The sequence below is a fragment of the Hibiscus syriacus genome, unplaced genomic scaffold (genome assembly GCF_006381635.1).
Source record: "Hibiscus syriacus cultivar Baekdansim isolate YM2019G1 unplaced genomic scaffold, ASM638163v2 tig00110584_pilon, whole genome shotgun sequence".
In the NCBI taxonomy this organism is placed as follows: Eukaryota; Viridiplantae; Streptophyta; class Magnoliopsida; order Malvales; family Malvaceae; genus Hibiscus; species Hibiscus syriacus.
This window is the reverse complement of record NW_024062792.1, coordinates 4383480-4409515: the sequence shown is the minus strand read 5'-3', so window position 1 is coordinate 4409515 and position 26036 is coordinate 4383480. Positions and strand designations below refer to the sequence as shown.

Sequence of the window (26036 nt, the reverse complement as noted above, 5' to 3'; positions counted from 1 at the left end):
GAAGCTTCTCCAGCTGAATCGAGCTTCCCTTAGCATTCCATGAGCTGCCTTGTACTTTGTGAGCTGTTTGTGAGCTATATATGACGTCCAAATCATTCACCAAGCTACCTCAACGTGCATCACACTCCATTGTACCTATATTGAGTTAAAACGAGCTAAATACCTTGCTGCCATGTTTGTTTATGGTAATGTGAGCTAAGTATAATGGTCATGAGCTATGTACATCATCTCCTAATATGTGTAAGATAATGTATAAAGCCTAAGAGTTTAATATGAATGCAAATAAACTAATGAAATGCATTATAAGTATGCTGCCTTGATGTATATATAATAATCATGCTTAATATGATAATAAAACTATCCTAACATGCTTAACATATTAAAAATAACAATGTGTAAGATGTGTTCATACTAAGTTATTCTTTAGCTATTAAAACATTATATAGCATAACATAAGAGAGTGTTAAGTTATCAAATGAATCAAAAGCTTCAAAACACTTAGTTAAGAGAACTTCCCTGAATTGTTTGGCCCTTGACCTAGTAATGGGACCGTGTGGCATGACCTCCGGATCTGGTGTAGACGTGACTATATCATACAGTGAACTAGGTTGCGCGATTTGTCCGGCATCAGCAACCCTCCTATCAACTGCAGTATGCATGCCCGTGCATACATCTTAACTTCATCCTCAGAGGCGTCTGCGCTCAACTCCCAAAACTTGGCATCTAACCAATTTAACGGTATCCTACCTCCGATAAAACTTTTCGAGACACGTCCTAGATTATCCCGGCACAAAGTAGTCCAGGAACCCTACGAGATCCTTGATATCACATCTCCATCCACCGGAAGCCCTAGGTGCATAGCAACATCCTCAAGTGTAATCATGCACTCTTCGCACGGAATATGGAATGTGTGGGTCTCCGGCCTCCACCGCTCTACTAAGGCAGAAATAAGGTCTGGTTATATCTTACAGTGACCTTGATATCTACCTATGTAACCAAATCCAGCCTCTACTAAATACGGCAAGATACAGCTAGGTATCACTAACTTAAGATTCCTAATAAAATGATCTAATACACGGTCATTCTCCTAAAATTAAATAATTACACAAATTAATTCTTAATCTAATAATCATGCATTAAATAAATCAACAAATTATTACAAATAATTTAAATTAAATTAAAACGTTAAAATGTTACCGTATCAGTAAAGTGTCGATATATATGATTTCCATCCAAGCGAAGTAGACCGTATTCCATTATATATTTGCAAAAAAATTATATTAGTAAAATATTAAATAAAGTAAAATGCTTAAATAAATTAAATACATAATATTATAAATATTATAAAATATACCTTAAATAGAGAGAGTATTTGAGAGAATTTGAGAGAATATAGTGTGATGAAAGTAATAGATGATGGGGGTATTTATAAGGAGGATTGGGGGTAATTAAAGGTATAGCGCGCCCCCTGTACCGCGTTATACCCCACGTGTAAGCCATGTCAGCGTATAGCGCGGTGCAGGAGACGCGCTATACCCCACTTGACGTCAAATCAACATATAGCGCGGGGTAAAGAGCGTGCTTTACTGCTACAGATCTTAGATCAAAAAATATAATCTGACTGATATTAAATCGATAAATATATCGGTCACCGATGATTTTTCAAAAAAAAAATGCCGAATGCTTTACCCAATTTTAAAATGAAATCTTTTGGTTGGAAGGTCAAAGGGAGGGGCATTTCAATATTTGAGAAATGATATTGCCGCCGACATCTCGTTAATATTTCTAAAACTATGAAACTTCCACGTAACTAAATCTATGAACGCACAACCCAATAAAATAATAAAATGGAGAAAACGTTTTATCCTCTCAAAAGATAAACAGCTGTGACTTTGAGCCTCTCTCTCAAACATCTTCGCTACATATGTCTCCCTTTGCCTCTGCTCTCAGTTTTCATTCCTAAACCCAAAACTCACAGTGCTCTTCTTTCCCTTATAGATTCCCGTTTTAGTTAGTAAAGCCAAGAGTTAAAAAATATATTCAATTTTGAAGTATGTCCTTCCTTAATTCCATTTCATCTCCTCCACAAATTTACTCCCTTTTTTGCTCTCCAATTTTCCCTCTTTACCGTTTCCATTCTCCTTCGTTTCCTTCTTTATATTACCGCCACCATGGGAATGGGGGGATTATAAGAGAGTTTGGGTTTCTGGGTGATTTCAGAGGTAAAAGCAGGGTGAATTCCGGTTCAATGGGGAAACACAGGGGCGGGTTCTTTTGGGATTCTTATGCTTGTAGTTCTAGAGGGAGTAGTAGCAGTAGCAGTAGCAGTAGCAGTAGCAAAGGAGATAAATTTGAAAGTGAAGAAGAAGAGGAGGAGGAGGTCGATGAAGAAGAAGAAGGTGCTCGGCCTTTTTGTGCTTTACCTGACAGATGGGATGTTCTTGGCCTTGGTCAGGCCATGGTATGTTTCTTCACCATTTTTTTCATACATATCTTTGGTTGTTTTTAATTTATAGTTCCCTTGAATTTGAGCTTTTTCATTACCCTTTTAGGGAAGTCTAGTTAGAAGATAAGGGAATTGATGTCAAAGATTCAATCCGTGTTTCTTAGAAAGGAAAATGGAAATTTGCTGATATATTTTCTTTTGTTCCTTTCAACTCTGCCTTTTTTTTGTTGTTTTTAAATCCTTAAGGCTTTGATAGTTTGTATAATAGCTAAAATATAATACACATTGAAACATAATTTTGTTCTGTATAGAAATGATATTATGAATTTTCTTCGTGCAAAAAGTTAAATAAATAGATATGATGCCTCATTTAGGATCTTGGTTGCTTTTTCTTATCTTTACTTGATAAACAAAAGGCATCTAGTAATCATAAGAACAAAGTAGAACCTTACTTGTTAATGAAAAAATTAATCAAATTGGGGCTCCATTTCTTTGTCTATTGGGAACCAGTAATGAATTTGACCAAGGGTCCAAGAATTGTTTCCATTTACTTAACAGGGAATTACAAGAAATTGGGGTGTGGAATGGGATAAACTGGTGTAGAGAAACTTTATCTAATAATATAGTGACTGGATAGAACTTAAAAAAAAATCAACTCTTTGGTTGGTCTGCTTTATTCATTTGTGAATGTTGAATTTTTTTATTCTCTGCAAATGCTGATAATTGATTGTAAGACATGGTTTCTTATATTCTTAAAGCTTGTTCATATTGTCCTTTTCTTTGTTTAGTCAGATTTTATTTCCTGCTTGTATCTTTTGTTTCACGTCGAATTGAAAATATCTTGAACTTTTCTATGCAATTTATGTACCAATTTCAGGTAGACTTTTCTGGTATGGTGGATGATGAATTCTTGGAGAGGTTGGGATTAGAGAAGGGAACTAGGAAGGTTGTAAATCATGAGGAGAGGGGTAGAGTTTTGCGGGCTATGGATGGTTGCAGCTATAAGGCAGCTGCTGGAGGATCTCTTTCCAACAGCTTGGTGGCGTTGGCAAGGCTCGGTTTTAAGCCCATCGTAGGCCCTGCTTTAAATGTAGCTATGGCAGGCAGTGTAGGGAGTGACCCATTGGGTAGCTTCTACAGGTCAGATTTTGCTTTCTGAAATATATTGTTCTTTTTTCTTTCTCTAACTTGTTTAGTTGTGTGAAATTGTTACTGGAATTTCTGGGAAAAGATCTGAATCGGGTCCCTTTGTAAATTATCTGGTTTTATATAAAAAGTCAATTTAAGGACAACAAATAAAGGGAATAAACTTCATCAATTAAATTCGATCACTTGGCTCTTGTCAATAATATAACATGTTATCTGAACTTTTTCGAATGCTATTTTAATTGAAAGAGTACTATAAACATTTTCTAGAATTTGAAAATATTAATCATTTTAGTTCAAATAAAATATGATGTATAGGTTGATCTAGGTCATGCAGCCGAAACATTAAGCCACCTCTATATGCTAGGTAAATGGCCTAGGCTATGTTTGGATAAACAATAATAAAAGAAAGGAAAGGATACATGTGCCTTTTATTTGGATAGTTAAAATTAGTAAAGGAACTATCATTGTTTGGTTAAAGAGTGAAAAGGAAAGGTTGGAAGCATGCAAGACTGAACTTGGTATCTGTGGATGCATATTTTAGTTGATTAACTGCTTTGTAAATAGTTGATTTGTAAATGAAACAAGCCTCTTGAAGCTCCCTTAACAATACAATATTTGCATAATTATTTTTTTTTCTGGTTGGTTGTCCCCTTAATGTAGTGAACACCCTTCATTTTCTTTAAAGTCATCCCGGTAGCATTATTGGAAGTATTGGATAATTATGAGGTAGTTTATTCATAAATGAAACAAGCCACTTGAAGCTCCATTAACAATACAACATTTGCATAATTAAGTCTTATTATTTGTTTCTTCTTGTTGATTGTCCCCTGAATGTAGTGAACACCCTTCCATGTGCATTAAAGTCATCCCGGGAACGTTATTGGAAGTATTGAAAAATATTAAAGAGCTGCAGGGCATCAAGAGTCATATTATTCCGATATATGTTTATTTGTTTATGATGAAGTTCATTTAATAAAAGCATCGTGGAGGTTTTATGGCGATTGACCATGACCATAGCAAAGTAAAGATAAGATTTGAAGAATGTTTACTTCTAGCCTTGGATCTGTTAAATTGTTAATTCATTGTTTTTGTAGAGTTTCTTGGTAGCATAATACCTGGGCCTTATTTACTAAGCCTTTTTCCCTTGCTTTCATTTGTGTGTGTGTGTTTTTTTTTTCTGTGCTCTCTTGTGTAACTCCTGTATACTTCTGTGTTCTGCCAGTTTAGCAAATAAAAGAAAAACAAAAGAATTTGTGATTCCTAGGGTGCTTCATCTCTTACGGTATCCAAAATTGTTAGCTAAATTCTGGTTGGGATATGTTCAGGATTCCTATGTCATATAATTAGGTGGGAACCATTGATAAAGAAGACTTTGCTTGACAAGCGTATGGTTTACTGCATTTCTTGTACCGGACTGTTTATTTTATTTTTCCTTCTAATCCAATGGAATTTCATTCTACAACTTTTTTCTTTCTAGTCTCACTCTCACCTACTCTAGTACTCCTGTCATGTCCAAATGTGTCCAAGTTTCTCGAGTCCTTTTTAGCTTAGTGGTCTAACTTTTGATTTGATTTTTCTTTTAAATCTCTCATGACTCTTATTGTTAGTGGAAAATAATTGGCGCAATATCAACTCACACACACAAAAGACAATATCTAACTTGGTTCGGCCCTAGTTGCCTACATCTGTAATGAAAGGAAATTCCACTATAAACATAGGGAGTGCATAAACTTCAAACACTCAATAAACAAACTCTAAACCTGAGTCTCGAAACAAAATCAGCTTCTATACTGCCTAGTTTTTAACTTGTGTTTTACCGAACTTTTCACCACATCCCCTACAAAACTCACCTCTGGTACTGAGACTGGATTACATCACTCTCATAATTCCAAAGATTAAGGCTCAAATCCATTATTTGTTCACCAAGAAATCATATTCTCCAAGATTTCTTCCCTAATGCAAATATCTACTTATTAATAAACATAGAAACCATGTAATATCAAATCAATATAATTATACCATGATCGAAATTAATTGACAATTAAAATCTTGATTCAATATCTAATATTGTTTCTTGTCTTGCATCACATGTGTCTTCTCTCCATGTACATTAGTGAAAAACGACATTGCAAAAAAAAAATAAGAACACTCATGATTTATGATTTGTGTAACCAACCCTAAAAGAGAAAAAAAATCAGTGGCAAAGGAGAGAGATTGACTATAAGATTTTACAAGAGGATTTTGGCTTGATGAATGACCCTAATCCCTATTATCTATTGATAGGGTTAATTACCAGAGGACAAAGAAATTTCATATTACAAGGTGCTTTGTTCAATATGAATTCAGTCACAGACTCTAACAGTCTTGTTTCACCTTATTTCGTACCCCTTACAAGTTAAATCTTGTAAACTGTGTGGTAATTCTTTCTATAATCTAGTGTTTCTTGTATCTTCAATGTCTATTGTAGCTCCTGCATGTAGTTCTGAAATTGTTATTGAATTGACCAGTCATCATCAAAACTAGATGATCTAGCCCGTTTGATATTTGTAATGGTCTTGTTAACAATAGATATACACTTTCTTGATATAGGTCTAAACTACACCGAGCAAATGTGAATTTTCTTTCTGAACCTATCAAGGATGGAACAACTGGAACAGTGATCGTCCTCACAACTCCAGATGCTCAACGCACCATGCTTGCTTATCAGGTTAGACAGTCGTTACATAAATTTGGTGGTTCTTAATGGTCTTGTTTCCTTTCTAGATTCAGTTGAGTTATGATTAGTATTTTTATTCTCCGTTAAATTTTGGGGTTGCACACTCAGTCTTTGCAAGCATAGGTTCGATTGTTAGAAGAAAACAGATTACAATTATGTTAGTTATTTTGCAGATTATTAATATTCTCCGTGATGCTAGTTATCCCGGCTTCGTTTCTATGGTTAAAGAATATGATGCTTTTCACTCTCACGTGAGTTGTAAGTGAAAAGTGATGCATCTTGTTGTAAGTGAAAAGTGATGCATCTTGTTGTATTTAACTGTATAAAAGTGGTAAAGTGGAGTGTTGTTCTCCCTAGAGGTTTCAGGTTCGAGCAACTGTGTTTGCACAGTATGTGCAGGTCAATTATAAGCTAAAAAAACATTTGAACAGATAATACCTTGTAATCCCTCCAGACTATTAAAAAAAAGCTGTATAAAAGTGCCTAAATATTCTATGTAAAAACTTCAGTCAAGAATAAGAGAACTTTTCATTCTGCAACACTTTCTGCTGAATTCTTTTGTGCAATTTCCCTATTGAAGTGACGTTCTGCCATAAACTCGTGTATCGTATAGATTTGAGTGTGGATCCTCATTAGTAAATTCTTTCTTCTATTTCAGGGCACATCATCGACTATTAATTATGATTCTTGCCTGGCTGGCTTAGTATCAAAGACAAATATATTTGTTGTTGAGGGTTATTTATTTGAACTTCCTGATACGATCAAAACTATTATAAGAGCATGTGAAGAAGCACGCAGGACCGGTGCCCTGATAGCAGTCACGGCATCTGATGTTTCCTGCATTGAAAGACACTACGATAATTTCTGGTAAGTGTGTGGTCTATTTTAGCCAACCTTATTAAAATCGATGGTTTTTTGTAAAATTTTTCAGGTCACGTATTCCGTAAGGTAATATGATAGTGGTTGCATTTAGCTTTCGAATATTAATTGATTTTAGCTTTTATTACTCAGGGAAATCGTCGGGAATTTCGCCAGCATTGTGTTTGCAAACAGTGATGAAGCAAGAGCTCTCTGCCATTTTTCCTCGAAGGAAAGCCCTGTTTCAGCAACAAGGTATCTTAGCCACTTTGTTCCCTTCGTTTCGGTCACGGATGGACCTAAGGGATCTTACATAGGTGTAAAAGGAGAAGCTGTATATATCCCTCCTTCTCCATGTGTACCGGTGGACACATGTGGTGCCGGTGATGCGTATGCTTCCGGTATTCTGTACGGCATATTACGAGGTGTCTCCGATTTGAAAGGTATGGGTACATTAGCAGCTAGGATTGCGGCCACAGTTGTCGGGCAACAGGGTACACGACTTAGGGTTCAGGATGCTGTTGATCTGGAACAGTCATTTGCATTCAACATCGAGAGTTCTAGTGTAGGTACGGATGTAGGTTCGGATCATATTTCAAGCTTGTGACGCAGTACCTTGAACTCTATATTGATTTCTAAATTCGTTCAGATCTCTATTCGTAGCTTGTAACCTTGTATATCTTCCTTCAGAACATTGCTGGCAACATATTTGCCTTGCCATTGATTCAAACCTGACAGTCATTCCAATGTCATTCAGTATAAATGCTGTAAAATTATTGCATCTCAATTCATCAAAGACGAACACGATATTTTCGACTTGCATTCATAGTTTCAAATCATGCAGTTTCCGGGAAAATGATAGCAAAAATATGAACATGAGAACAGGCTCTGACCGGCAAGATCAACATTACCAGTCAAACAAGTCGCTGTAACATCCTTGAAGCAGAGCTATGGGGCGTTTATGATGGTTTATATCAAGCAGAGCAATGGGGCGTTTATGATGGTTTATATCGAGCAGAGCAATGGGGTGTTTATGACAATTTATATCAAGCTTGGCGTTTCGGGACGAAGAAGGTGGTTCTTGAGCTGCACGGTGTACAAGCCGTGCAACTGTTGGGCAGCAGATCAACTGCGTAGCATCATTCTGCTATTTTGCATTCGATCAATAGCTTGTTGCAGAAGCAGTTGACGTAAGGATATTGCATATGTTCCGAACTTTTAAAGAGAACATTCTCTTTAATTATTTTAAAATCGTGGAATGAATTCAAAATCTTGATTATTTAAGTAATATAAGAGTTTGTAATTAAATTACATTAGCTTTATAACATTATTCAATGATGGTAACGTATGATCATCAAAAATAAACATTGTTTGAGATTGTAATAGCTTTTATTTATTAGGCATTGTAACATTCCAATGAGGATTTGGATAATTTTGTCATTTATTTTTTATTATTTTATCAATTTAATACTTCCAATAAATTATAAAATAAAAATATTCCTTCTCATATTTTTTAACAATATTTGTTTAGATTAGCTGAAATAATTGGCTCACATTGATGATTGTTTTGTATTTTGTTTTCATATACATTTAACAATGTTAGACATGACATGTAGGATTGTTTTAAATCATGTAACATATTAATTATATTAATAATACCTTCTCATTTAAGATGGATGGTTAAAATTATTAAAATATATTCTTATATTTTAATAAGATAAATCAAACTATATATCTAATAATATATCAAATAAATTTACATTTAAATAATTTCAGTTTGTATGAATCAAACATCCTTTAAAGTTGAAGTGTCATTCTATTGTAATATATATATCAATTTTTTTATAGTATGGAATGATTATAAGATATTATTTGTTCATAATCTTTTTTAATCATTGACAATACATATGTGTCTTGTAGATGTAACTGCTCGAACTCAAGATTTTAAAAAGAACAACATTCACTTTAACTACTAAAATGAGGCAATAAATTAATACATAGAATTTAATTTGGGGTTTAATTTGACATCCAAGAATTAGCAAAGAGAAACCCATAACTCTTTTCTACTAGTCATTAAATGAGATCAAGATTGATTAGAGGATTGACCTTAACTAAGTGTAACCTTTCCGACTAACACAGCATCATCCATAGAAGGGGGAAAAAATGGTGCTTGAGGCTAAAATTTTGACATCTTTTGGACCCTTTTTTCAACAAAACAACCTTTTCCCCTTGACTTTGGCTACTTTTAGGTCTTATTAGTCGGTTTTAACTAAATTAATCAATCAATTTGAATTAGTTATGTTAAACGATAAGCCACTAAAATTAGTTTGAATGGAGGATGATTAATTTTTTTTAATATTTAAAGGGGTGTATCGTATTTATTCAAAATAATCGAAACATACAAGATAAGAAAATCGATAGGGGTCTTGTTAAAAAACCTCCATATACTTAAATGGAGGAAAAATAGTACACCCAATCGACGTGGATAATTGAAGTTCTATATCACATAAACAAATCATAGACCGGCTAATCACGATCAACCACACATCGAGATAGAAATAGTAATGGCACCACTAAGACCAACTCAGTTCAACACAGATTCATTTAAAATAAATCAGAAATCGCCACACCAAGATCAAGCCAAGGATTACCTCCACAGATTCATAATGGTGTTTTCAACAAGTACCCTGGACGCTACTTTCACCCCGCTACGCAAAGCTCCAATCCTCAGCTGGTAGAAGCAGGCACAACTTAGTATGCTACCCCTACACTTGGTTTCAAAATTAGGACTCAACTATTTTTTAACCAGACTAAAATTGTTTGGACCTAATTCAATTTTAACTCAAATAAAAAAAATCTCTATTAAACTCATATTAATATACTCAAAAGTTATAGAAAAATATAGTTTGATTAATAATTTTAAAAAGTCGACTCAATTAATAGTTAAGAATAAGTTTAATTAATTCAATTTTAAAAAATTTAATTCAATCGGAAGCCTTACTATGTGAAAAAAATGTTTTTCTGAAAAGTTTGGATGAAAATAATAAGAGAAATGTGATTTGTGGTATTTTTGGGAGAAAGTTTAAGATATAGGTGGCGTGGCCGTCTTTCGGTTGGGCCCGGAATTGGGCTTCGACTTGAAAAAATGGGTTAGAGTCGCCACCGATCATTTAAAAACAAATTTAGGTTGATCGAACATCATCTTACCTGATCTACGTGTTACCAGATATGTGTCGGGTTCGGGAGTCGGTTACGGTCAAGGAAGGATTAGCACTCTTGAACCGCCCTTTCGGTACCAATTAATTTATCGGTTGTCTTAATTTACGAAAATTTAAATTTAAATTGAAATTTAAAAATCAGATTCTAATTACTTACCTTTGAATGGTTGGAATTCTTCTAAAAAAAGTAAAAAATGTTAGAAAAAATTAATAATGATGATGATAATAAATATTAAATAAATCAAATAAAAAAAGAAAATAATAAATCAAAAGGGAAAACAAGTAAATAAAGAAAAAAATTTAAATAATAAAATTAAATAAAATTAAAGAGAGAGAAAATAAACAAACAGAAAATACAATTTAATAAAAAAGAATAATAATAAAAAAAATAGAAATAAGTTAAATATTGGAAAAAAATGAAAATGAAAAAAACGTTAAAAAATAAATATTAACAAAGAAATCGAAAAAATAGTTAAAAAGGATCAAAATGAAAAATTTCAACAAACTGTGGCTGAATTAGAAAAAAGGAAAAAATAATGGTGGCTAAATTGAAACCTGTAAAAAATACTTGGGTCATTTCGAATAAAACATGAATTAGGGATTATAATGCAAAAATAATAAATTCAAAGTCTAAATTGAAATACTAGAAATTGAATTTAATGACCAAAATGTGAAGAACAAAAATTACAGAGACCATGAACGGGATTCACCTGTGCGAGAAATTACAGCCAGATCCCTCCCCAAAACTAAGTCGTTTTGGGAAGGGTATAAATACCCCCCATTAGGCCCAAGTCCTCTCATTCTTCCTCATTTCTCTATTCTCACTCTCTCTAAAGATGAGAGAAATCAGATTTCTCTCGCCTCTCTCTAGCCCGGCCAAGATCCAGCCACCCATCTGGTGGTTATCCGTCGTCCGTCGTCGCCTCCGGCCGCCAACACCCTGAATGTATCTCTCAACGTCCCCAACCCAAATCCACCACTCGATTCCCACAAAATGGCCACAATCGACCTAGATCTAAAAGAAAAACTCCGGCTCTTTACCTTCCCGGCGAATGATTCGTTTTCCCGTCGATCCTTCATCTCCGATGCCTTTGCCTTTGCGCATCTGTTGCTATTTTTTGGTTCTTTTCATGGTGTTGGTTGTTATGCTTGGTTATTGTTGGCTTTGTGTTTGGTTGTAACTCTCGATAACTTTTGCTCTCTATTGGTTTCGATTTACTTGATGATGGCTTTGTTCACTGTGTTGGTTGTTTTGTACTTGTGGGTTCTCTCGTGAGTTCTGTGATGGTTTTTGTGTTCCCTGCTTTGTCCCCCCTACTCGTTGTTAATGGTGGGGTATTTATACCCCCTCGATGAAGGCCATTTCCGATGATAACGGGGTCGTTCCCCTCAGCGTTCACGTGGCTAGGATTCTCGGGATGGTGCAATCCCGATTTTCCCGGCCGGCCGACTTGCCCTTTGACTTCCTGGTTTCCTTGACTTGTGTGGCGCTATTTACTTATATTGTTTTAGGGTTCCCAAACCCTAAACTTTAACAGGCTGAATCAGGCCCAATCCGAGTTGGACCTCTGATGGACCATTTGGACTATACTCTTTGGACTTAAACCAAAAGAAAAAGAAAAAAAAGAATTAATTAATTAATATAATAAATAGATATAATAATAATACTAATAATAATAGTAATAGTAATAATAATAATAATAATAATAAATATTTCAAAAGAAGAAAACAATCTATATAATATATACTTCAAAAAATATTTTTAAAAACCATAAATTTTCAAAAATATTTTAAAAAATATATATAATATATATATTTTAAAAACTATATATTATATTTAAGTTTTCAAAAAAAAATTAAAAACTATATAATATATATATATTAAAAAAAATTTAAAAACTATAAAAAAATATTTTAAAAATTATTTAATATATATATATATATATATATATATATTCAAAATGTTTTAAAAACTATATAATATATAAATGTTTTCAAAAATGTTTTTCAAAACCATATATTATATATATATTTTGAAAAATGTTTTCAAAAACTATATAATATATACATTATATTTTGTCAAAAATATTTTCAAAAAATATATTACTATATACATATATATATATATATAAACAAAATAACTCCGGGCAAAAATGAGTGTATACAGCTGCCCGTCTTTGTCCTTTTTCGTGGAACAAAAAATAGGACAAAGACAAAAGGACATAAATTTTCGCTCGATGGAGTTGAAAATTAATTTGAATTAGGAATAACTCCCTGTCGACTTTGAGTCGCGGTTGGCTCCCCGTCGCGAGGTCGAGTTCATCTTGAAATGATATAGAATTGAAACCGTATTTCGGAATTTGAATCAAAATGTGGCTTCGTATTGTCCTTCGGTCTTCTTCTCGATTTAAAGACCTTGGTTAAAAATTTGACTGGAAAGTAGTTCTTTGACTCCACCATGTGGTTGATAGGCCTTCGAGCTTAATGAAGTCGAACTCGAAAGGTCCTCGTCGACAGATGGCTTTTCTCGACTTAAGTTATGCTACTGGAAAAAAAAATTTGTCACTAAGGCACGGTTAACCCAGGTCTTCTTCTCGACTTGAAAACCTCGATTACAGCCGGACAGTAGTGTGATTGAGGTGTCATCGAGCTGAATGGAATCGAACTTGACAATTTTATTAACAGATAGCCCTTCTTTCCTTGAGCTATGCTGCAAATGATATACCCTCGAAGCTGAGTGTAATCGAACTCAATGGTCTTTGACAGATAACCCTTCTAGCCTTGAGTTATATCGTAAATGATATGCCGTTGAGCTAAGTGCAATCAAACTCAAAAGTCTTTGTTGGCAGATAACCCTTCTAGCCTTGAGTTATGCTGCAAATGATGTGCCCTCGAAGCTGAGTGTAATCAAACTCGAAGGTTTTTGGTTGGCAGATAGCCCTTCTCGACTTAAGTTATGTTGCAATTGTGCCTTTGACCTGAGTGTAATCGAACTCGAAGATCTTTTGTTGGAAGAAAACCCTTCTAGCCTTGAGTTATGTTGCAAATGATATGCCTTGGAGCTAAGCGTAGTCGAACTCGAAGGTCTTTGGTTGGCAGATAGCCCTTCTCAACTTAAGTTATACTGCAAATGGTGTGCCTTTGAGTTGAACGTAGTCGAACTTGAAGGTCTTTTGTTGGAAGATAACCCTTCTAGACTTGAGTTATACTGCAAATGATATGTATTGGAGCTAGGGTTTGCTAGATAACCCTTTTAAATCGGATAGAAAGAAGGCCAAATATTGAATTTTGAAGTGGTGAGGTTGGTTAATAAGGAGCAACGAGTCCATGGTCCCGGATTACATTACATACTAGGCTAGGGAGTGGTATCCAAGCAGACAATTATTGATTTATGATATGGGTTAGAATTGATTCAAGGATCTTTGTTTTAACAAGGCTGATTCTTTTGATTTGATTCTTTGGGGGTTATACCTATTGGCAAGTTTTGTAATCATTTTGATTAGGTTATGTTATCTTCAGAGTATATCTTTGAGTTTTGTTCATGAGGTTTTTATTCAATAATATTACCATTGGTTGAGAGCAAAATTAAGGAAATTAAAAGCAATTCAATTTCAAAGTTTGAAGGAATTTAAAAACTAGAATCTCTATGCTTCAATCTTACATAAAGGAGAAAGAAAACTGATAAATAAACCAGAGTTATCATAGAAACCTTTTAAGCAATGAAAAGATATGAAAACATGACTTTAGCATTCCTAAGCAGTGTGAAATGGTGACTTTTCCTTGTCTCCCCCCCTTTTCTTTTGGATGTCTTTATCACTATTCTGATGACCAGTTCAATCCCATTCCCCAAAGCCATCACAGTCACTCATTATACTCTCTCTTCTCCAATTAATAATTAATGAATTTGCACCTATTTTTCAACTGTAAAAAAATAAACTGATTAAAAAGAAAAGCTTTATGATAATAATATATTTAACGTCGCCAAAGGAACTTGTTCAAATTGGAATTAATTAATGTTCTACACTAATTTTGATAAATTTAATTCATGAAATTAATTGTTTTCCTTTAATATTAATAAAATCAAACGAAAGAAAAATAAAAGAACTCACCGCTGAAGGCGATGCCGGAGGAGGCGACGACGCAGGTCTGAATGACGGTGTTCTCCTGGCGAGTGAAGGGCTGCCTGAGGAGGCCGGATTTTTGGAGCAACTTAGTCCACGTCTTGACGAAGAAAAACCCTAGCAAACCGGCGGAGACATTAAGGGATGGGATGATTCCGGCGGAGAAAAACCCTACTCAAAGGTCTTTTGTTGGTAGATAACCCTTCTACCCTTGAGTTATACTGCAAATGATATGCCTTGGAACTGAGCATAGTCGAACTCGAAGGTCTTTTGATGGTAGATAACCCTTCTCGACTTAAGCTATGCTGCAAATGATGTGTCTTGGAGCTAAGTGTAGTTGAACTCGAAGGTCTTTTGTTGGCAGATAACCCTTCTAGCCTTGAGTTATACTGCCAATAGTTTCTTTAAAAAAATTGCTTCCCTTCACGGGTCTAAGCCGGTCATAATTCTTCAAGTGGTTCCTTTGAGCGGGTCTGAACCAAGTGATATGATGTTTGGATGACTCCCCTTTACGGGAAAGCCCACTGATAAATTATGTCAGCCGGATATCTTCCGTTGTGGAATTGAAATCTGGCTTGAAAATGTTAACTGGAAACCTGCTACTCATTGTTGAGTTGAGTTGAACTGGATTTGTTCTAAATTGGCTCTTGAACCCATCTAAAATTGATTCTGAGATCTGTAGATATGTCAAGTCGGTTGAGGTGTAGCTTCTTACTACTGAGTTAAGCAACCACCCTCGTTCTTTAAAGGCGCTTGTGAATCGATTATCCTTCATCCTGAAGTCAAAACTTGACTCTAAAAGCTGCAAAATCATGTATGCTAAAATGATAAATGTGATGCACCTAAGTATGTCTAAGATGCATGCAACATGAATGAGCTCTATTTTATCTTTCGGACGGAGTCTCGTGCTTTGTCTGCCAATTTGGTCCTTGGAATCGATCGTGCCCCATTCGCTTTTCGAGCTTTGGCTTTACAGACCTTTCATATTTGAGACTGTTCTGTTTGAAAATGTTTTTCTCATTTTTCTTGTTTTAGGAGGGGAAAAAATATTGCTCCTTAATTCAGGCTCGCAATCGAATCAAATTATAAACATGAGTTCAAAGGAAATCAAAAGAATCAATAGCTCTTTCATGTTTTCAAAGTTTTAGCTTTTTGAAAAATGTTCAAATGGATGAGTTGGCTTTAGGTTAACCTAAGGTTTCAACCATAAAAAAAATGTCATTTTTTTAGTCATTGCAACATGTTTTTTTCTTTGGCTTGGCATTTTAATTGGATGCAGACAAAATGACGCAACTAGCATTATAAATTACTAGACCTTCTATTTTGGTTCTCTGAAATCTTCTATTTGTTCAAGTTTTGTAAGCTCCTCTAACAAAGGTAGTGCAGAAATATCGGTCTAAAAATGAAATTCCTGAGTGCTCGTGTGAAGTTGACTATAACAGGTGTTCCTTAACTCCCTTAGTCCATCTTTATCAAAACTCCTTATTTAATTTTGCCATTGTATGGCTAGCTGGATCCATAAAGCCGGGGCGTTTAACCAATTGCTCTAGAGGGACAACTCAATATCATTGTATAGATATTATAATCGCCTTTATCAGGTTAGTTGAATATTATCCATAAAGTCGGGGCGTTTAACCAATTTCTCTAGAGGGACAACTCAAGCTTTATTGAATATTACAATCGCCTTTATCAGGCTAGCTAAATCTTATCCATAAAGTTGGGGCGTTTAACCAATTGCTCTAGAGGGACAGCTCAAGCTTTATTGTATATATATATATATATATATATATAATTATAATTTGGGTATACGGATTTAACTTCTTAAGTTTGTCAAGAAGAACCTGTCATAATCTAGGTGTTGTTGAAAGTCAAGGAATCTATCTTTAGAGTTCAATTTCCAAGAAACTAACCTAAACTAGATTCACCTACTACACTATTACATCTGTGAAGATCATTATCATCACTGAACGTCTTAAACAAAAAGCATAGAAATGTCATATGAAAAATATGCCCCATGTTGTCCGCTCCTATGCATATCCAAGCCTCTTTTCATTCTTTTATGAGATGATAAGGCTATATCGGTTCTTGTAAGGGAAATGTGTGGTGTTCGGGCCTTTCGGAGTAAAGTCTTTGTTTTGTTACTTTGTCAAAGATCTGTAACTCCAATCATTTATAGAGTTTTTAATTCGGTTAATATTCAAAGAATTTCAAGTCTGCAAATTTGATTCATTGCTCACAATCCTTAAAGTAGCATAAATTCATTCATATGTTCTTACAAAATTTTGAGAAAAATGGGAAAAAAACAAATTCAAACAAAAAGCCGTGAATGATGAAATGATCTGCCTCACTTGGATGCCCCCAAGTTGTTGAAGTCGATCCAGTTCTGGTTACGCATCTTCTGCACGATTCTCTTGAATACGTAACAGTTCTCAATAGTGTGCCCTGAGATACCGCCGTGATATTCACAATGACCATTCTCATCATACCACGTGGGGTATGGGGGCTTTATGGGTTCCACCGGATATGGTAATACTACGTGGGTGTCAAAAAGTTGTTGATAGAGCTCTTTGTATGTCATCGGAATAGGGTTGAAATACTCCCTTTACTTCCTAGGTTCTCTGGAATCTTGTTTAGAAGTACCTAACGGTATAACTGCAGTTGATTTTGGGTTGGAGATTATAACACCTTTACTGAAGTGTTTGATGTTGTTAACCTCTCTATCCCTCTCCCTCATTGGAGGTTTCTTGCTGGCCTCCCAATTCTTAATCTTGCCTTGCTTTATGGCCGACTCAATCATTTCTCCGGTCATAACCAAGTCTGAAATGCTTCCTGATGTGATTGCAACCAGGTGTCCCAAGTATGGAGCCTTCAGGGTCTGCACGAAAAGCTTTCGGGTTTCTTTTTCATCCAAAGGTGGATGAACTTGTACAACCAAATCCCTCCATGTTTTGTGCATATTGCTTGAAACTCTCATTATGCTTCTTTTCCATGCTTTGTAGCATAACTCGATCTAGCCTTATGTCATTGACATGCTTGTATTGTTCCAGAAATGAATTTACCAAGTTCTTCCAAGTCTTAATATGGGATCGGCTTAACTGGTTGTATTACCGGATGGCTGAGCCCGACAGACTCTCCTGGAAGCAGTAGATCAGGAGTTGGTCGTTTCTTCCATACCCTGTCATCTTTCGGCAGAACATGGTGATGTGAGCAGATGGGAAATGTTTCCGTTAAACTTCTCCAATTTCGAGGACTTGAATTTCGGAGGAAGAACCAAATCCGGGACTAGGCTGAGTTTCGCGGCATCGACTCCATGGTAGTTATGGTCTCCTTTAACTACCTTCATTTGCTCATCCAACTGCTTGATTTTCTCATCCATCTTCTTTGTTTTGTCTTCTTCGTCTAAATCTGGTATATGGTAATAACCAGGATTGTTCTCAGGGTTGAATACAGTAGTCTGTATCTTTGCAGCAGATGGGGTCTTTGCTTTTGCAGTGTATAAGTCCCCTTGAAGTTCCGGTAAGATTTCAGGTGTGATAACCACTTGTGGGGTAGGTGACTTAGCTACCCCTTTCGATGAACCTACCCCAAGTATACTCGCTTGATGTAGACCAGAAAACTTGGCCACAATTTGATCGACCAATGACTCTTGGTTTTTCATGATTGTATTCAGAGTACTTAGACTACTCTGGTTTATCTTATCTTCCAACTCTCTCTGGAGCTTGAACATGTTCTCCTCGATCTAAGCAATTATGGCTTTCATTTTCTTCTTTTTCAAGCGGGTGTTATGCGGATGGGGTGTGTCCAACACTTGAGGCGGTGTATCCAGTATTTGTTCCTTTTGATGAGACATTATTCCGTTAGTTAATGTGAATGTAAAGAAATGAAAATAACAAAATGCAAGATATGTTTAAATGCATAATGCATGTAATGTTCGAGGCATTGATCCAAAAATGTGCCCGTTATTATAAATAATCCTTATTGGGGAAAAAAGTGTTACGTCTTAAGAGACAAAAAACATTTTGATGGTATAGATCCCGAACAGCCTCTCACAAGTTGATTCGTCTTCCACCTTTTTTGTCACCAGTTGAATATCCTGTCGAACCGTTCTGGCTTCTCTGGCTAAACCGTGCAGGCGACTTGTCCTAGGAAGTCTCGAATGGATGCATCTCCAGTTTTCACTCTCTGTTGAGTCTGTTCCCTAACTGAAATGCCATTGAGGCCCTCCATCTTTAAGAGCTATATGAAGTTCATTTGCTTGTTTCTTGAATTCATCAGCAATGGCATCCAACTCAGCTATGGTTTCGTCATCTTGTTCTCGTAGTCTTTGAAAGGACTCTCTGGGTCAATAATCTTTTTCTCGTCTTGCCCCTACAACCTTTGCCAGCTCGAAAAGTCGACTTCTGGTGTGCACAGAGTAAATCCGGTCTATTCTTAATCCTTTCTGACCATAATTGGACTTCTGAGTTTTTCATCTCTTGTATTATAACCCCTTTGTCTATTAATGTAAATTATTTACATTTAACGAACACGTTTTTGGTGGATCAACACCCCTTTTGAATGATGTGCATGGGAAAAAAACAAACATGAAAGAAAAAAAGTTAGAAAAATAAGAAAAATAGTAATGAAAGTAAAAAGGTAAAAAGAAAAAAGGCAAACAACATTGTTAGGGTAAAAACATCCTAGGGTTTTAGAATGTGGTTTCGGGGTAGCCCTAATTCTCCATAGTCTCCCAGTTTAGGTTCTAAAAAATGGTACTCGAGTTCTCCTTGCTGGTGCCCCTTGGGCTTTCCAGACCCTTAGTCCTAAGCCCATTACAAGCTTGTGTGGACTAAGTTAAACTCGAGATGAAACATTCTCTTATGCCCATACGGAAAATAAATTCCCACGAAAGCATAAGATATATAAATCCCGAAGGTTACTTGCTAGGCTCATACGGAGAATAAATTCTCACGAGAGCGTCGCTTTCACCCCCACTTAAAATGGGTTTGGAGCTCGGGTTTAGAGCCTTAGGTGGAAAAAATCTTTAAAAAACTGAAATCAATGAGAGAAACTGTCGGTACAACTATTTATTTGAAAAACAAAAATAATCAGAAGTAAGTAATAAGGATCGAAAAGTTACCTTAAAAGTTAAACTTACCCTTTTTATTAAAAAGACAACTGGAAATTACCTTAGTCTGACTCACTTACTTGTTTCTCCAGCGGAGTCACCAAGCTATCGCGGTCGTTTTTCAGTTGGGCCCGAAATTGAGCTTCGACTTGAAAAAATGGGTTAGAGTTGCCACCGATCATTTAAAAACAAAATTTAGGTTAATCGGACACCATCTTATCTGATCTGCGTGTTACCATAAATGTGTTGGGTTCGGGAGTCGGTTACAATCAAGGAAGGATTAGCACCCTTGAACCGCCCTTTCGGTACCAATTAATTTGTCGGTTGTCTTAATTTACGAAAATTAAAATTAAAATTAAAATTTAAAAACCAGATTCTAATTACTTACCTTTGAATGGTTGGAATTCTTCTAAAAAAAGTAAAAAATATTAGAAAAAAATAATGATGATAATAATAATAAATATTAAATAAATCAAAGAAAAAAGAAAATAATAAACCAAAAGGGAAAAAAGTAAATAAAAAAATAAAAAAAATTAAATTAAATTAAAAAGATAAAAAAATAAACAAACAGAAAATACAATTTAATAAAAAGAATAATAATAAAAAATAGAAATAAGTTAAATATTAGAAAAAAATGAATATGAAAAAAACGTTAAAAAATAAATATTAACAAAGAAATCGAAAAATAGGTAAAAATGATCAAAATGCAAAATTTTAACAAACAGTGGTTGAATCATAAAAAAGGAAAAAAGAATAGTGGCTAAATTGAAACCTACAAAAAATACCTGGGCTATTTCGAATTAAACATGAATTAGGGACTATAATGCAAAAATAATAAATTCAAAGTCTAAATTGAAATACTGAAAATTGAATTTCGTGACCAAAATGTGAAGAACAAAAATTACAGGGACCATGAACGGGATTCACCTATGCGAGAAATTACAGCCAGATCCCTCCCCAAAACTACGTCGTTTTGGGGAGGGTATAAATACCCCCCATTAGACCCAAGTCCTCTCATTGTTCCTCATTTCTCTATTCTCATTCTCTCTCTAAAGATGAGAGAAATCAGATTTCTCACCCTCTCTAGCTCGACCAAGATCCGGCCACCCCTCCGGTGGTTATCCGCCGTTCGTCGCCACCTCCGGCCGCCAACACCCTGAATGTTGCTCTCAACATCCCCAACCCAAATCCACCACTTGATTCCCACAAAATGGCCACAATTGACCTAGATCTAAAAGAAAAACTCTGGCTCTTTACCTTCCCGGTGAATGGTTCGTTTTCCCGTCGATCCTTCCTCTCCGATGCCTTTGCCTTTGCTCCTCTGTTGCTATTTTTCGTGGTTTTTTGGTGGTGTTGGTTGTTATGCTTGATTACTATTGGCTTTGTGTTTGGTTGTAACTCTCTATAACTTTTTCTCTCTGTTGGTTTCGATTTACTTGATGATGGCTTTGTTCACTGTGTTGGTCGTTTTGTGCTTGTGGGTTCTCTAGTGAGTTCTGTGATGGTTTTTGTGTTCCCTACTTTGTTCCCCCGGCTCGCTGTTGATGGTGGGGTATTTATTCCCCTTGGTTAAGGTCATTTACGATGATAATGGGGTCGTTCCCCTCAACGTTCACGTGGTTAGGATTCTCGGGATAGTGCAGTCCCGATTTTCACGTCCGGACTACTTGCCCTTTGACTGCCTGGTTTCTTTGACTTGTGTGGCGTTGTTTATTGATATTGTTTTAGGGTTTCCAAACCCTAAACTTCAACAGGCTAGATCAGGCCCAATCCGGGTTGGACCTCTAATGGACCATTTGGACTAGACTCTTTGGACCCGAACCAAAAGAAAAAGAAAAAAAGAATTAATTAATATAATAAATAGAGATAATAAAAATAATAAGAGAAAATAACCTCAGTGACCGAAAATTCCTTATAATATACGATTTTGACCAACTTTTTTTCGATTTTCCAAAATGACCAACAAAATCGCAATGTGATCTCTAAATCGCAACGCGATCTCTAGTATCGCAAATCAATTTCCAGATTCGCAACGCGATTTTGACTATCGCAATGTGAATATGTAAATCGCAACGCGATTCTGACTATCGCAACACGATAATACATAATCGCAACGCGATTCTAACTATCGCAACGCGATAATACATAATCGCAACACGATTCTGACTATCGCAACGCGATAATACAAAATCGCAATGCAATTTTCAAAGCGCCATTAGTATCGCAACGCGTATTTTATTTTCAAATTCCAAACACGAATATTAATATATCTCGTAATCGCAACTCTTAACCTAAAACCCTAAATCACAACTCAGTCCCATCTCCATCTCTCACTCTATACGGCGACATCCATCCCCATCTCCGACGAAATCCGTCTATCTCCATCTCTCAGAGTCACCCTCACAATCATTCACGATCAGAAATGGAAAATCAACCAAATCAACCACCGAGGGTTAGTTTTTTTAATTATTTTTATTTTGAAAATTTTGCATTATTATTAGGTTTTTCATATTGAAATTGATGATAAGTTTACTGGTAATTTCAATAATATATTAACCATTTCACTTAGATTGGTTATTAAATTCATTCGATTGCTGCCAATACTGTTAAACTGTTTAGTCTTTAACCCTGTAAAGTTAGTATTTTTCTTTGTTTTGTCTTTTGGTTGAAGTAATGCAATTCATTCAAGTTTCAATTTTAGACAATGACTATTTGAAACCGAGGATCCCAACGCGAAATGAAAATCGCAACGACAAAATCGCAACGCGATTTTAGTTTCGCGTTGCGATTTTCATTTCGCGTTACGATAGTCATTTTCGTGTTGTGATTTTCATTTTCGTGTTGCGATTTTAAGTTTCAGAAACTATTATTCTTCTTCGAATTGAAACTTGAATGAATTGCATTACTTCAACCAAAAAAAAGACAAATACAAAATTTACAATGTTGCAAATTTAAGTTTTAAGAATAAACTACTACTACTCTTTATGTTTATTATTATTTTTGGTATATCTTCACAGTGTAGTTTTTGGTATATCTAACTTGGTATGTTTATTATTTTTGTAGAACTTTTTTTCGGCTCAATTGACCTTAAGGAATAAAATAAGCCTAGTCACTACAATTGCGTCGAAGCTTTCACCTGTACAAAGAAAATTGTTTGAGGATACTTTCTTCGGGCCATGGCTGAAAGTAAAACATCCGGGTGGAGATGCTATGTTGACCCATTTGTGGCTTCAGACCATGACTAACGATCTACCTGAGAGTATAAAACGTGGTAATGAAGAGATATGGTTTCATTTTCCACCGGCGTATACGTGTTTTGGGTGGGAGGAGTTTTGCTTAATCACTGGTCAACGCTTTGGACACAATGATGTAGGTCGATACACTAGTTATATTACCCGCCCATCATGGTTATCCCGGGATTTTCCTGAGCTGTCAATGGAGAAGCCGAATTTACACGTCGATGACTTGACGAGATTATTGAATAAGAAATATGGTTTTACTCGGATGGATGACATCGATGTTGTCCGAGTATGCCTTTTAGTACTTTTGCATGCTGGCTTTTTAGGCAGAGAGGCCAGACAACCTATTCCTAAGGACCTAATATTATTGGTAGAGGACCTAAATGCATGGAACATGTTTCCGTGGGGTTCGTATCTATGGAAAGCTACCTGGAATAAGTTGTCGTCTGCCTTTGATGACCAAAAAAGTTTGTGTGGCGATGGTTCCAAATACACTTTGTCAGGCTTTATTTGGGCCTTTAAGGTAAGAATTTCTATATAATGTTTCCAAAATTATAATTAATTATTTAATAATTACTAATGTTTGTGTATTATATTATTTGTAGATTTGGATATTTGAGGCTTTTCCCGACATACTGACATATGCATTAAAAACTTCAAATGATATTCCTAGAGCTATTTCCTGGAAGAGGAAACGGCGGCTGTTGATTTGGGAAGAGTTACTATGGTATACGATAATAAATGATGTAAGTTAACACAAATACTACCATATATAAACAAGTTATTACTAGTACATGTTTAACTTTGTTTGAGCTTTTATATTGTTAGGAGGCCAATACTCCATTACAGAGGCTGACACCCACGGAGGCTGAGCTTGCCGCTGATTGGTGGCAAGCTAGTAAGCATTTTTTTGATGGCACGGATGATGAGCAGCCTCCACTTCGAGAGCCATCACCTCACCCAGAGCCATCACCTGATCGACCACACTATACACCTCTACAACGGGAGCCATCACCTATTCTGTCACATCATCGAGCCTCTTCTCCACCATCACCTCATGATAGGCAACCGAAAAAGATGCCACGACATTTATCTCCCTATTCTCCACCTCCATGGGATGAGTTAGGGGAGTTACGTGATGAGGTCAATGCCTTGCGTGAGGAGGTCGGTACTTTATACGATGACAATGGTGTATGGTGTGATGAGGTATCTACTTTACGTGGTGAGGTAGCGGCTCTACGTGAGATGGTAGCATCGTTGTAGAATGAGGTTCATACTCTACAAAACGAGGTAAGTTTAAGATTTTTCATATTTAACTTGATTTACTCGTAATTTCACTTAGATTAACCATTTCACTTAGATTGCTTAGTAAATTCATTCGGTTGCTGCCAATACTGCTAAATAGTTCTAAAATAACCCTGTGAAGTTAGTATTTGTCTTTTTTTGTCTTTTGGTTGAAGTAATGCAATCCATTCAAGTTTAAATTTGCAGAAAAAGAATATTCGCAACACGAAACTTAAAATCGCAACGCGGAAATGACTATCGCAACGCGAATTTGACTATCGCAACGGGATAATCGCAATGCGAAATAAAAATCGCAACGTGAAAATCGCAATGCAAAAATGAAAATAGCAACGCGAATTTAGTTTTGCGTTGCGATTTTGGTTTCGCATTGCGATTATCTTGTTGCGATAGTTAAATTCGCGTTGTGATTTTAAGTTTCGTGTTGCGATTTTAAGTTTCAGAAACTATTCTTCTTCTGCAAATTGAAACTTGAATGGATTGCATTACTTCAACCAAAAGACAAAGACAAATACTAACTTCATAGTGTTGTAAATTTAAGTTTCAAGAATAAACTACTACTCTTTATGTTGTCCTTGAACATGCACTAAACCTATATGTTGTCCTTTTAAATGTTTATATAAGTGCTTACTTCTGGAATGTTATCTGATGCATTTTGTGAACTATGATAGAATAATGACTTGGGTGAATACCGTGCAAGTTTGAAACATATTTGTCTTTGTTTTCACTGTTTAATATCTTGTCTGTTTATTTACTGATTTATGTATTAATTTATTTTTAGCGGCCCGATAAGGTGGATGTTTTATGTCAGGTTTTTCTTGCACGATAGTGTTCACGCATCAGACGGCGTGCACGTGCCGTTACATCTCCGTTCACCCCAATAGTGTGAAGACTCCGTAAGAAGAAGCCCGACTCACCTGTCATCATTTAAGAGGCCTCTCCTATCGTTCAAGAGGCCCCTATCATCCCTCAAGAGTCCCCTCCCATCGTTCAAGAGGCCCCTGTCATCGTTGAAGAGGTCCCTCCCACCATTCAAGAGCCCGATTCACACGGCGTAATATGTGGAATTATTGAGAAACTCTCTCACGTGCCGAACATGATGGATGATTGTTGGCTTTCGTATGAGTTGCCGGCCAGTACCATTCCGGCAGATGAAGTGGAGAGGAGAAAACTACCGGAAACAATTCTGGATAATACCTTTGGGCTAAGACCGCAGTTGATTTTTATCTATATGAGCGGAGCCAAGGGTGTTATGCTGACATATACAAACTCAACGATGGTATACATTTGTTGATTGATCGGTCTTGGTGGGGTGTGTTATTAGGGGTTGAAGACAAAGGCTATTTCGATGGGGGGTAAGTCTTATATTTTTCTTATATTTCATTTTGATTAATTTTTTTTTAAATTTATGTAATTCACTAATATATGTCTTTTTTTGTAAAACAACATATTGATGCATGGGTGTCACGTCTTCTAGTGATAAGGAAAATGAGGAAAAATAAAAAAATACACGATTTTCTATTATGCCGACGTCTTTTCACGTAGTTCACTTGAAGAATCAATGACAGGAATGATATGTGTTGGCTAATGGACAAGCTAAACTTTATCCTGCATGGTGGGAGGTCGATAAGATTAGTATTTATTTTTTAAATATTTTAAAGGTATTCATAAATAAGTGTGCAATTGAATTATTACTTATGATTGCAGATGTTTATCCCTGTTTTGGAACGTACTCATTGGCTTCTCGTCGAGCTTCAGCTCCCATCCCTGAAGATAATAGTATATGACAGCATGATAAATTACATATCATTGTCTGATTTGAGAGATATTATTAAGGGATGGAGCTCTTATTTGGCTAAATTCTTGGATGCGATTAATTA

At 35.7% G+C, this 26036-nt stretch overlaps 1 protein-coding gene across 1 annotated transcript; it reads left to right on the top strand.

Annotated features, from left to right (window-relative positions):
* The first annotated feature begins 1897 nt into the window (after nt 1-1897).
* Nucleotides 1898-7967, top strand: LOC120133714 (uncharacterized sugar kinase slr0537-like). Its single transcript, XM_039150236.1, has 5 exons — nt 1898-2461; nt 3324-3586; nt 6185-6302; nt 6970-7178; nt 7323-7967. Exons 1-5 carry the CDS (start codon nt 2054-2056, stop codon nt 7774-7776), a joined length of 1452 nt encoding a protein of 483 aa, XP_039006167.1. The 5' UTR covers nt 1898-2053; the 3' UTR covers nt 7777-7967.
* Nucleotides 7968-26036: the final 18069 nt, after the last annotated feature.